Raw genomic sequence first — 14,262 nt, 5'->3', positions numbered from 1 at the left:
ACGGCCTAACAAAATCCTTATTTGGAGGTTGTGTATTATCTCACAAAATGGCTGCCAGCCAATATTAGTGTCTAAGGCGCATTCAGTTGACAGAGATCCAATTCTAATCACACATCCTCCCTTTCCAGGGATCTCCGTGGCAACCCCTTCAACTGTGACTGTGAGGTGAAGTGGCTAGTGGAATGGATGCGGGGCACCAATTCCACTGTGCCTACTAGCGTTTGCAGCGGCCCCGCCAAGTACAAGAGTCAGAAGATCCGCGACCTTCCTCTGAAGGACTTTGACTGCATCACCACTGGTATGACGTGCAGCTGATCTGACAACCGAGTGATGTGTTATAATTAACTTGCTAGTCTACAAGAACTCTGGAAAGTCTTTAAGCTAAATGAAGCTACTTTACTCAGCCTGAGGAAGAGATTGTTTGAGATTCATATCATAAGCTAGAAATTAAATGATATTTTTGCCCAAAAATCTATTAATTGATAATCTGCTTTGTATATGAAATAGCAGTTGCATAATGTGCCCTGTTTCTGTAGTAGTGGTGTAGTAATAGCAGTAATAGCTGTAGTGGTAATGACTCTAGTAGTTAGAGTTTTAGTTCACATACTAAGAGTATTAATAAGAGCAGTAGTAGTGGCTGTGGTGGAAATAGTTCTAGTAGTATGAGAATTAATTGTAACAGTAGGGGTAGCTGTGGTGGTATGTTGGAGTAAGATTTTAGTAGTAGCAGTAGCAGTAGCTATGATGGTAATAGTTCTAGGAGTAAAGGTATTAGCAGTAGCAATAGTTGTAACAATTGAATTACTAATAATAGTAACACTGCTATGACAACCACGTCTATTACTAGTAGTATTTGTTGAACTACTAGTAGTAGTCATAATAGCAATAGGAGTATTTGCACCAGTTACCAAAAGTACTACTTGGACTAATGGTATCATCAGTCATAACAGTGCTAATAGAAGTCATTAAGGAGATAGCAGAAAAAGATTAGGGGCCTTGTTACAATGTCCATCGTAGGTGCTTCCGACCGACACCGGCTTGCGCTCGAGACCGACGACCTCCGGTCGGCGGTTCCGACCGACTGATTACAATGAGACCGAACACTGTTCGGTCGGATACTCCTGTTTCTCTATGGGAGCTTGTATTACGGCCACAAACCAGCCTTAATGCAGACTCCCATTAAGATATGGGTGTGTGTAAAACCCTGCCCCCTGTGGCAGGCACCCCATTGTGCCTGCCACACAGTGCATGGATTTACAGGGGGGCACCCTAGGTACCCCCTCGGCCACCAACCGTAGGCAGGGGAGGCAAGGGGGTCCTGCTAGGTGCCCCAAAGTCACTTTCCATCAGCCTTTCTGTGTCGGACAGGCTGGCTTGGAAAGGCTATGGTTAACCAACATCGTAATCCTGACAGCAGAAACGCCGTCCATAGCGAATTATGGTGCAGTTCCACTGGCCGGAAGACACCGAGAGCCGGTAGGAACCACATTGTAATGACCGACCGGTTCACGCTCCAACTGCCGACAACGTAATTATTCGATGGTTGTACCGCAGACTGACCGTGAGAGTCGGTAAGCCTCCGACTGTGGTTGGAAAGCTTTCAACTAGCTGTCGGAGGTTTTCCAACTAATATTGTAATAGGCCCCCTATGTGTGGAAGCATCAGGGTTCAGGAGGTGATGTTGCAATCCCTATGGAAGCAAGCTTGGGGCAGGTCCTCTTTGGAGGACGATTTCTTAGTTTATTGTGTGTTCTTCGTGGAACCAAGTATCATAGTGCTATGATTCCATTTCAAGTTTCGGATATAGTGTTGAACGTTCTTTTGGAGAAAAGGTGATAAATACATGAAACTGCCTTTCATCAAGTGTTTTGTGTTTAAAGTAAGCCCCTCAAATGCTCCTGGAAGAAGCATGGCAGAAAAATGTAGGGTATGAGCAAATATGGCTGTCATATTCCCTCCCTGGTGATTTGGTCGGATAATTTCCTGATCCCCTTCCAGTTACACCTGAAAGCTAGGGCCAGGGCTAGCTCTCGCCCTAAGGAACTGCAGAGGAACTGGAGTAAGGTCTATTCGGAGTCTCTAACCCCTTTTCTTAAGGATTCCGAGCCCCTCCCTACTAATAATCTTGAGGACGGCATGGTAAATTTGAATGCCTGGTTTACGAAGGCCCTGGATAAAATTGCGCCTCTAAAGGTTGTAAGTTCATCCAGAGCAACCCCCTCCGCTCCTTGGTTCACCGAGGACGTTAGTGCAAAAAAAAGTGACTGTAAAAGACGGGAATGTAAGTGGAGAAAATCATACTCTACAGTGGATAAAATTGGGTATATAACGTCTCTAAAAGAATATTGCAAACTTCTCATTATTAAGAAAAGAGATTTTTGTGACAATCAGATTGCTTGTGCTAGGAATTCCTCTAGGGAAGTGTTTAAGGTAGTGAAATCTTTCACCAACCCTTTGGCACTTCAGCATCCGTTGGTTCCTTCTGTGGAGATGTGCAACAATCTTTCGAATTTCTTTGATTAGAAAATAGCAGAAATCTATGCCTTGTTCCCTGTAGATCACCACCCTATGAGGGAGGACATAATCTGTGACATTAGCCAGAACCGGGCAGTATTTTCCGAGTTCACCATGATTCCGGTTGAATTGCAAAAATGCAAATCTGGGTCACCTAGTGAACCTTGGCCAGCTAGACGCTACAGCGCGCTGTCAGATTGGCTTAATCCCTCCCTTAATACCATCTGGAATTCCTCATTCAGGCTAGGGGTCTTTCCATCTGCCTGGAAACATGCGTTTCTCCTCCCCATACTGAAGAAACCTAATGCTGACCCGGATATGGCCAGTAACTTCAGGCCCATCTTTCTTCTACCAGCCCCAGTGAAAATCTTAAGAGAAATTTGCGCATCAACAGTTGGCTGCTTTTGTTGAATCTAATGGGCTTCTGCATGATTCTCAGTCTGGCTTTCGCTCCAGTTACAGCACCGGATCCGCTCTGATCGAGATGGCTAATGCCATTCGATGAGCGGGGGATGGGGGTGCAGCGTCCATTTTGGTACTTCTTGACCTGTCAGCAGCGTTTGACACAATGTCCCATTCCATCTTACTTGATCACCTTAAGCAAATTGGCATCTGTGGGACGGCGCTGGACTGGATCACGTCTTACCTTCATGAATGAGACCAACAGGTATTTCTCCACCCTTTTTTCCTCCGAGTCCAAGCCACTAAGATCGGGGGTGCCTCAGGGCCCGGCCCTGAGTCCACTTCAATTTAATATCTATCTGGCACCATTGGCTGAACTCATCGCTAGTACTGGGATCAAGGTGATATCCTACGCGGATGACATCCAACTGATGTTCTCCTTTAGTGAAGTGTCTGCATCCGACTTTGACTCTTTTAGAGAGTGTCTTAAATATATCTCCGTCTGGATGAGCAGCAATTTTTTAAAGCTCAATGCCGACAATACTGGGGTTCTGTTTTTTAACCAAGCTGTCCCTCCCCCAGCGGCCGTGTGGTGTGGAATTGGGAACGACTCCATCTCCTAAGGACTCGGTCAAGAATCTTGGTGTCCGGTGGGACGACAACTTATCCCTTTCTGCACATATCCAGCATATCTTGGCAGTCTGCTTTGGGAAGATTAAAATTATTAGGAAATTCATCAACTTTTTGCCAGAGACAGAGCGTAAAACTGTGGTGCATGCGTTAGTCACTTTCCATCTCGACGACGCCAATGGACTCTATTTGGGTCTGCCCTGCGGCTTGATCCATAGGCTGCAGATAATGCAAAATGCGGCAGCTAGGCTGGTCCGCAAGGTCCCTCTCTGCCATCATATTTCCCCCCAACGTAGGCAACTCCATTGGCTCCCTGAGGCCAAGAGAGTTGAATTTAAGGCCCTCACAACTACCTTCTGGGCCTACCAGGGAAGAGGCCATAAGTATCTGAGGATGAGACTTGATCCCTACCAGCAGGGCAGATCGCTGAGGTCCAATTTTAAACACTACCTATGCATCCCCCATTTTGTTAAAGCGAGAATGGGGGGTAGAACTTTCGAGGTAAGAACCACTAAATGCTGGAATGACCTGCCCCTCCAACTATGTATGATGCACTCTGAGCAGGAGTTTAGAAAGGCCTTGAAGAGCCTTGAAGACCTGGCTGTTCAGCCATAGTTCTTTGCTAGCATGGCTGCAATATTCTCCACGTTATCGCCGGGACACCCCATGAGAGGTAGCTGTGCGCTTTATAAATGTCTTTTTATTATTATTATTATTATTGTAACTCTGACTGATCTTTAACTGTGATTTTAACTGTGATTATATATATATATATATATATATATATATATATATATATATATATATTCCAACAAGCAGGTAAGCCCAGTCGGTGTGGCTCTTTCTAGTCAGGACACACTTCGTTGGATGTATGGCGGCTAGCCCAGCCGCGAAATGAGCCCTGCCGTGGATGCGGTACCCTGCTGGCGCCAATCGACGCCAGCAACAGGACGCAGGAGGTGCGGAATGGAAGTTCTACGGTGCAGCTTCTCCGTGTTGAAACCTACATCACCCCACATGGGAAACACATTGACAATAGTGAGAACGTGCAAGCAATCCACGGTGATTTGATGCCACAGCACTGCATTGACCAGAAGGCAGTGCGAACTGCCTCCGCCCATTCTGGTGAGAGTCACGTATAATTTAGGTGCTATGGCCTGCTGGACACTTTCTCGTCAGTCTGCCTATGAAGAAGTGCGCTCAGCGCACGAAACTCGTCGGCGAAAGGACATCCACTTGTGTTGTTTGTTTTACCGGGTTGTTGCAGCTTCCTTCAATTAAACGCCGAACTCATACCTACCTGCGGTGTGGCTCTTTCTAGTCAGGACACACTTAGTTGGATTTATGGCGGCTAGCCCAGCCGCGAAATGAGCCCTGCCGTGGATGCGGTACCTTGCTGGCACCAATCGACGCCAGCAACAGGACGCAGGAGGTGCGGAATGGAAGTTCTACGGTGCAGCTTCTCCGTGTTGAAACCTACATCAACCCACATGGGAAACACATTGACAATAGTGAGAACGTGCAAGCAATCCACAGTGATTTGATGCCACAGCACTGCATTGACCAGAAGGCAGTGTGAACTGCCTCCGCCCATTATGGTGAGAGTCGCGTATAATTTAGGTGCTATGGCCTGCTGGACACTTTCTCGTCAGTCTGCCTATGAAGAAGTGCGCTCAGCGCACGAAACGCGTCGGCGAACGGACATCCACTTGTGTTGTTTGTTTTACCGGGTTGTTGCAGCTTCCTTCAATTAAACGCCGAACTCATACCTACCTGCGGTGTGGCTCTTTCTAGTCAGGACACACTTCGTTGGATTTATGGCGGCTAGCCCAGCCGCGAAATGAGCCCTGCCGTGGATGCGGTACCCTGCTGGCGCCAATCGACGCCAGCAACAGGACGCAGGAGGTGCGGAATGGAAGTTCTACGGTGCAGCTTCTCCGTGTTGAAACCTACATCAACCCACATGGGAAACACAATGACAGTAGTGAGAACGTGCAAGCAATCCACGGTGATTTGATGCCACAGCACTGCATTGACCAGAAGGCAGTGCGAACTGCCTCCGCCCATTCTGGTGAGAGTCACGTATAATTTAGGTGCTATGGCCTGCTGGACACTTTCTCGTCAGTCTGCCTATGAAGAAGTGCGCTCAGCGCACGAAACGCGTCGGCGAAAGGACATCCACTTGTGTTGTTTGTTTTACCGGGTTGTTGCAGCTTCCTTCAATTAAACGCCGAACACATACCTACCTGCGGTGTGGCTCTTTCTAGTCAGGACACACTTCGTTGGATTTATGGCGGCTAGCCCAGCCGCGAAATGAGCCCTGCCGTGGATGTGGTACCCTGCTGGCGCCAATCGACGCCAGCAACAGGACGCAGGAGGTGCGGAATGGAAGTTCTACGGTGCAGCTTCTCCGTGTTGAAACCTACATCAACCCACATGGGAAACACATTGACAATAGTGAGAACGTGCAAGCAATCCACGGTGATTTGATGCCACAGCACTGCATTGACCAGAAGGCAGTGCGAACTGCCTCCGCCCATTCTGGTGAGAGTCACGTATAATTTAGGTGCTATGGCCTGCTGGACACTTTCTCGTCAGTCTGCCTATGAAGAAGTGCGCTCAGCGCACGAAACGCGTCGGCGAAAGGACATCCACTTGTGTTGTTTGTTTTACCGGGTTGTTGCAGCTTCCTTCAATTAAACGCCGAACTCATACCTACCTGCGGTGTGGCTCTTTCTAGTCAGGACACACTTCGTTGGATTTATGGTGGCTAGCCCAGCCGCGAAATGAGCCCTGCCGTGGATGCGGTACCCTGCTGGCGCCAATCGACGCCAGCAACAGGACGCAGGAGGTGCGAATGGAAGTTCTACGGTGCAGCTTCTCCGTGTTGAAACCTACATCAACCCACATGGGAAACACATTGACAATAGTGAGAACGTGCAAGCAATCCACGGTGATTTGATGCCACAGCACTGCATTAACCAGAAGGCAGTGCGAACTGCCTCCGCCCATTCTGGTGAGAGTCACGTATAATTTAGGTGCTATGGCCTGCTGGACACTTTCTCGCCAGTCTGCCTATGAAGAAGTGCGCTCAGCGCACGAAACGCGTCGGCGAAAGGACATCCACTTGTGTTGTTTGTTTTACCGGGTTGTTGCAGCTTCCTTCAATTAAACGCCGAACTCATACCTACCTGCGGTGTGGCTCTTTCTAGTCAGGACACACTTAGTTGGATTTATGGCGGCTAGCCCAGCCGCGAAATGAGCCCTGCCGTGGATGCGGTACCCTGCTGGCACCAATCGACGCCAGCAACAGGACGCAGGAGGTGCGGAATGGAAGTTCTACGGTGCAGCTTCTCCGTGTTGAAACCTACATCAACCCACATGGGAAACACATTGACAATAGTGAGAACGTGCAAGCAATCCACGGTGATTTGATGCCACAGCACTGCATTGACCAGAAGGCAGTGCGAACTGCCTCCGCCCATTCTGGTGAGAGTCACGTATAATTTAGGTGCTATGGCCTGCTGGACACTTTCTCGTCAGTCTGCCTATGAAGAAGTGCGCTCAGCGCACGAAACGCGTCGGCGAAAGGACATCCACTTGTGTTGTTTGTTTTACCGGGTTGTTGCAGCTTCCTTCAATTAAACGCCGAACTCATACCTACCTGCGGTGTGGCTCTTTCTAGTCAGGACACACTTCGTTGGATTTATGGTGGCTAGCCCAGCCGCGAAATGAGCCCTGCCGTGGATGCGGTACCCTGCTGGCGCCAATCGACGCCAGCAACAGGACGCAGGAGGTGCGAATGGAAGTTCTACGGTGCAGCTTCTCCGTGTTGAAACCTACATCAACCCACATGGGAAACACATGGCGCCAATCGACGCCAGCAACAGGACGCAGGAGGTGCGAATGGAAGTTCTACGGTGCAGCTTCTCCGTGTTGAAACCTACATCAACCCACATGGGAAACACATTGACAATAGTGAGAACGTGCAAGCAATCCACGGTGATTTGATGCCACAGCACTGCATTGACCAGAAGGCAGTGCGAACTGCCTCCGCCCATTCTGGTGAGAGTCACGTATAATTTAGGTGCTATGGCCTGCTGGACACTTTCTCGTCAGTCTGCCTATGAAGAAGTGCGCTCAGCGCACGAAACGCGTCGGCGAAAGGACATCCACTTGTGTTGTTTGTTTTACCGGGTTGTTGCAGCTTCCTTCAATTAAACGCCGAACACATACCTACCTGCGGTGTGGCTCTTTCTAGTCAGGACACACTTCGTTGGATTTATGGCGGCTAGCCCAGCCGCGAAATGAGCCCTGCCGTGGATGTGGTACCCTGCTGGCGCCAATCGACGCCAGCAACAGGACGCAGGAGGTGCGGAATGGAAGTTCTACGGTGCAGCTTCTCCGTGTTGAAACCTACATCAACCCACATGGGAAACACATTGACAATAGTGAGAACGTGCAAGCAATCCACGGTGATTTGATGCCACAGCACTGCATTGACCAGAAGGCAGTGCGAACTGCCTCCGCCCATTCTGGTGAGAGTCACGTATAATTTAGGTGCTATGGCCTGCTGGACACTTTCTCGTCAGTCTGCCTATGAAGAAGTGCGCTCAGCGCACGAAACGCGTCGGCGAAAGGACATCCACTTGTGTTGTTTGTTTTACCGGGTTGTTGCAGCTTCCTTCAATTAAACGCCGAACTCATACCTACCTGCGGTGTGGCTCTTTCTAGTCAGGACACACTTCGTTGGATTTATGGTGGCTAGCCCAGCCGCGAAATGAGCCCTGCCGTGGATGCGGTACCCTGCTGGCGCCAATCGACGCCAGCAACAGGACGCAGGAGGTGCGAATGGAAGTTCTACGGTGCAGCTTCTCCGTGTTGAAACCTACATCAACCCACATGGGAAACACATTGACAATAGTGAGAACGTGCAAGCAATCCACGGTGATTTGATGCCACAGCACTGCATTGACCAGAAGGCAGTGCGAACTGCCTCCGCCCATTCTGGTGAGAGTCACGTATAATTTAGGTGCTATGGCCTGCTGGACACTTTCTCGCCAGTCTGCCTATGAAGAAGTGCGCACAGCGCACGAAACGCGTCGGCGAAAGGACATCCACTTGTGTTGTTTGTTTTACCGGGTTGTTGCAGCTTCCTTCAATTAAATGCCGAACTCATACCTACCTGCGGTGTGGCTCTTTCTAGTCAGGACACACTTTGTTGGATTTATGGCGGCTAGCCCAGCCGCGAAATGAGCCCTGCCGTGGATGCGGTACCCTGCTGGCGCCAATCGACGCCAGCAACAGGACGCAGGAGGTGCGGAATGGAAGTTCTACGGTGCAGCTTCTCCGTGTTGAAACCTACATCACCCGCATGGGAAACACATTGACAATAGTGAGAACGTGCAAGCAATCCACGGTGATTTGATGCCACAGCACTGCATTGACCAGAAGGCAGTGCGAACTGCCTCCGCCCATTCTGGTGAGAGTCACGTATAATTTAGGTGCTATGGCCTGCTGGACACTTTCTCGTCAGTCTGCCTATGAAGAAGTGCGCTCAGCGCACGAAACGCGTCGGCGAAAGGACATCCACTTGTGTTGTTTGTTTTACCGGGTTGTTGCAGCTTCCTTCAATTAAACGCCGAACTCATACCTACCTGTGGTGTGGCTCTTTCTAGTCAGGACACACTTAGTTGGATTTATGGCGGCTAGCCCAGCCGCGAAATGAGCCCTGCCGTGGATGCGGTACCCTGCTGGCACCAATCGACGCCAGCAACAGGACGCAGGAGGTGCGGAATGGAAGTTCTACGGTGCAGCTTCTCCGTGTTGAAACCTACATCAACCCACATGGGAAACACATTGACAATAGTGAGAACGTGCAAGCAATCCACGGTGATTTGATGCCACAGCACTGCATTGACCAGAAGGCAGTGCGAACTGCCTCCGCCCATTCTGGTGAGAGTCACGTATAATTTAGGTGCTATGGCCTGCTGGACACTTTCTCGTCAGTCTGCCTATGAAGAAGTGCGCTCAGCGCACGAAACGCGTCGGCGAAAGGACATCCACTTGTGTTGTTTGTTTTACCGGGTTGTTGCAGCTTCCTTCAATTAAACGCCGAACTCATACCTACCTGCGGTGTGGCTCTTTCTAGTCAGGACACACTTCGTTGGATTTATGGCGGCTAGCCCAGCTGCGAAATGAGCCCTGCCGTGGATGCGGTACCCTGCTGGCGCCAATCGACGCCAGCAACAGGACGCAGGAGGTGCGGAATGGAAGTTCTACGGTGCAGCTTCTCCGTGTTGAAACCTACATCAACCCACATGGGAAACACAATGACAGTAGTGAGAACGTGCAAGCAATCCACGGTGATTTGATGCCACAGCACTGCATTGACCAGAAGGCAGTGCGAACTGCCTCCGCCCATTCTGGTGAGAGTCACGTATAATTTAGGTGCTATGGCCTGCTGGACACTTTCTCGTCAGTCTGCCTATGAAGAAGTGCGCTCAGCGCACGAAACGCGTCGGCGAAAGGACATCCACTTGTGTTGTTTGTTTTACCAGGTTGTTGCAGCTTCCTTCAATTAAACGCCGAACACATACCTACCTGCGGTGTGGCTCTTTCTAGTCAGGACACACTTCGTTGGATTTATGGCGGCTAGCCCAGCCGCGAAATGAGCCCTGCCGTGGATGCGGTACCCTGCTGGCGCCAATCGACACCAGCAACAGGACGCAGGAGGTTCGGAATGGAAGTTCTACGGTGCAGCTTCTCCGTGTTGAAACCTACATCAACCCACATGGGAAACACATTGACAATAGTGAGAACGTGCAAGCAATCCACGGTGATTTGATGCCACAGCACTGCATTGACCAGAAGGCAGTGCGAACTGCCTCCGCCCATTCTGGTGAGAGTCACGTATAATTTAGGTGCTATGGCCTGCTGGACACTTTCTCGTCAGTCTGCCTATGAAGAAGTGCGCTCAGCGCACGAAACGCGTCGGCGAAAGGACATCCACTTGTGTTGTTTGTTTTACCGGGTTGTTGCAGCTTCCTTCAATTAAACGCCGAACTCATACCTACCTGCGGTGTGGCTCTTTCTAGTCAGGACACACTTCGTTGGATTTATGGCGGCTAGCCCAGCCGCGAAATTAGCCCTGCCGTGGATGCGGTACCCTGCTGGCGCCAATCGACGCCAGCAACAGGACGCAGGAGGTGCGGAATGGAAGTTCTACGGTGCAGCTTCTCCGTGTTGAAACCTACATCAACCCACATGGGAAACACATTGACAATAGTGAGAACGTGCAAGCAATCCACGGTGATTTGATGCCACAGCACTGCATTGACCAGAAGGCAGTGCGAACTGCCTCCGCCCATTCTGGTGAGAGTCACGTATAATTTAGGTGCTATGGCCTGCTGGACACTTTCTCGTCAGTCTGCCTATGAAGAAGTGCGCTCAGCGCACGAAACGCGTCGGCGAAAGGACATCCACTTGTGTTGTTTGTTTTACCGGGTTGTTGCAGCTTCCTTCAATTAAACGCCGAACTCATACCTACCTGCGGTGTGGCTCTTTCTAGTCAGGACACACTTCGTTGGATTTATGGCGGCTAGCCCAGCTGCGAAATGAGCCCTGCCGTGGATGCGGTACCCTGCTGGCGCCAATCGACGCCAGCAACAGGACGCAGGAGGTGCGGAATGGAAGTTCTACGGTGCAGCTTCTCCGTGTTGAAACCTACATCAACCCACATGGGAAACACAATGACAGTAGTGAGAACGTGCAAGCAATCCACGGTGATTTGATGCCACAGCACTGCATTGACCAGAAGGCAGTGCGAACTGCCTCCGCCCATTCTGGTGAGAGTCACGTATAATTTAGGTGCTATGGCCTGCTGGACACTTTCTCGTCAGTCTGCCTATGAAGAAGTGCGCTCAGCGCACGAAACGCGTCGGCGAAAGGACATCCACTTGTGTTGTTTGTTTTACCAGGTTGTTGCAGCTTCCTTCAATTAAACGCCGAACACATACCTACCTGCGGTGTGGCTCTTTCTAGTCAGGACACACTTCGTTGGATTTATGGCGGCTTGCCCAGCCGCGAAATGAGCCCTGCCGTGGATGCGGTACCCTGCTGGCGCCAATCGACACCAGCAACAGGACGCAGGAGGTTCGGAATGGAAGTTCTACGGTGCAGCTTCTCCGTGTTGAAACCTACATCAACCCACATGGGAAACACATTGACAATAGTGAGAACGTGCAAGCAATCCACGGTGATTTGATGCCACAGCACTGCATTGACCAGAAGGCAGTGCGAACTGCCTCCGCCCATTCTGGTGAGAGTCACGTATAATTTAGGTGCTATGGCCTGCTGGACACTTTCTCGTCAGTCTGCCTATGAAGAAGTGCGCTCAGCGCACGAAACGCGTCGGCGAAAGGACATCCACTTGTGTTGTTTGTTTTACCGGGTTGTTGCAGCTTCCTTCAATTAAACGCCGAACTCATACCTACCTGCGGTGTGGCTCTTTCTAGTCAGGACACACTTCGTTGGATTTATGGCGGCTAGCCCAGCCGCGAAATTAGCCCTGCCGTGGATGCGGTACCCTGCTGGCGCCAATCGACGCCAGCAACAGGACGCAGGAGGTGCGGAATGGAAGTTCTACGGTGCAGCTTCTCCATGTTGAAACCTACATCAACCCACATGGGAAACACATTGACAATAGTGAGAACGTGCAAGCAATCCACGGTGATTTGATGCCACAGCACTGCATTGACCAGAAGGCAGTGCGAACTGCCTCCGCCCATTCTGGTGAGAGTCACGTATAATTTAGGTGCTATGGCCTGCTGGACACTTTCTCGTCAGTCTGCCTATGAAGAAGTGCGCTCAGCGCACGAAATGCGTCGGCGAAAGGACATCCACTTGTGTTGTTTGTTTTACCGGGTTGTTGCAGCTTCCTTCAATTAAACGCCGAACTCATACCTACCTGCGGTGTGGCTCTTTCTAGTCAGGACACACTTCGTTGGATTTATGGTGGCTAGCCCAGCCGCGAAATGAGCCCTGCCGTGGATGCGGTACCCTGCTGGCGCCAATCGACGCCAGCAACAGGACGCAGGAGGTGCAAATGGAAGTTCTACGGTGCAGCTTCTCCGTGTTGAAACCTACATCAACCCACATGGAAAACACATTGACAATAGTGAGAACGTGCAAGCAATCCACGGTGATTTGATGCCACAGCACTGCATTGACCAGAAGGCAGTGCGAACTGCCTCCGCCCATTCTGGTGAGAGTCACGTATAATTTAGGTGCTATGGCCTGCTGGACACTTTCTCGCCAGTCTGCCTATGAAGAAGTGCGCACAGCGCACGAAACGCGTCGGCGAAAGGACATCCACTTGTGTTGTTTGTTTTACCGGGTTGTTGCAGCTTCCTTCAATTAAACGCCGAACTCATACCTACCTGCCGTGTGGCTCTTTCTAGTCAGGACACACTTTGTTGGATATATATATATATATATATATATATATATATATATATATATATATATATATATATATATATATATATATATATATATATATATATATGAAATAACATAGTATTTAGTGCAGCTGTTGAATAAATACACAGTTATTACTACAGTGCAAAGGTAAAATTGTAGTTTGTTACCACAGCCGAGCGAACTTTAGATCAGAAGCCAACAGTCTTTGCCACTGTTTACGCAGACCAGTGTCTTAACTGGTTGAAGTGCAGGAGCACTGCTATTTTACTCCCTTGGCCAGGTATAAAAGGTTGCTTTTTGCAGGACATTTAAAGCCAGCATGGTTTTAAATGTCCTGCCAAAGCAAAGGTGCACCACCAAACACAGACAAGGAAAAATATTTTTAAATCCTTGTCCACAAGTATCGTTTTCAAAGTTCTTCTTTTTATTTTGATACAAATTTAAAACATGATCAGGTCGATCAAACAACGATACAGCTGACTCGCTTCCTCCTTATAAAGGACTTCTTCAGGGCACAGTAAGTTTGTATATTTGAGCCATGCGATAGGCAGACCAATGAATAAAAATAGCCAAAGCGTGTAGTGTACCTCTGTCAGCTTGTCTATTTTATAGGACAAGGAAGGAATTCCTCATAAATGTAGAGGAAGAGAAGTGGTCCAATGAGATAAGCAGACCAAGGAATATAAATAGCCAAAAGGTATGCTTTACTTTTATCAGCTGGTCGATTTTATATAACAAACAAGGAGCTCCTCATAGATGTAGAGCAAGAACAGTGATCCAAGCAGCCGAAATAATTAATGGCAACAATGATATCAAATTTACCCAACCGTTCCAATAAATTTGACTTAGCGTTAAATCATCGCACTGTCTATCAAGATAAGACAAGAATTTATATGGTCTCTCCATGGTGGAATAGTCCATGGTCCAAAGCCGAATTCAAAAGGAGCCCATGTGGTTGACATAAGTGCCGTAACCAGCCAGATTCATACGATATCCTGATTCATAGCGTCCGCTCGCTGTGGTTAACAGTACGGGAAAAGACACGGATTTAAAAATCTTTTTTCCTCGTCTGTGTTTGGTGGTGCACCTTTGCTTTTGTTTAAACTGTGACATACCCTTGCTGGAATTGCACTGTGACAATGGGTGCCTTGCAGTGTGCACTCAGATCTCTGGGTAGCTCCAGACGATATATATATATATATGTATATATATATATATATATATATATCTCAT

General features: G+C 49.2%; 1 protein-coding gene across 1 annotated transcript in view; it reads left to right on the top strand.

Annotated features, from left to right (window-relative positions):
* LGI3 (leucine rich repeat LGI family member 3) overlaps positions 1–14,262 on the top strand; it is a 120,403-nt gene that overhangs the window by 66,027 nt on the left and 40,114 nt on the right. Inside the window, exon 7 of the mRNA XM_078665518.1 lies at positions 129–298. Within this exon, the coding sequence (XP_078521644.1) occupies positions 129–298 (170 nt within the window). The remainder of the gene's footprint in view (positions 1–128; positions 299–14,262) is intronic.

This window comes from Lissotriton helveticus, chromosome 11, assembly GCF_964261635.1.
Source record: "Lissotriton helveticus chromosome 11, aLisHel1.1, whole genome shotgun sequence".
Taxonomy (NCBI): domain Eukaryota; kingdom Metazoa; phylum Chordata; class Amphibia; order Caudata; family Salamandridae; genus Lissotriton; species Lissotriton helveticus.
Note: the sequence above shows the minus strand (reverse complement) of the source record. Positions and strands in the feature narration are given on the sequence as shown.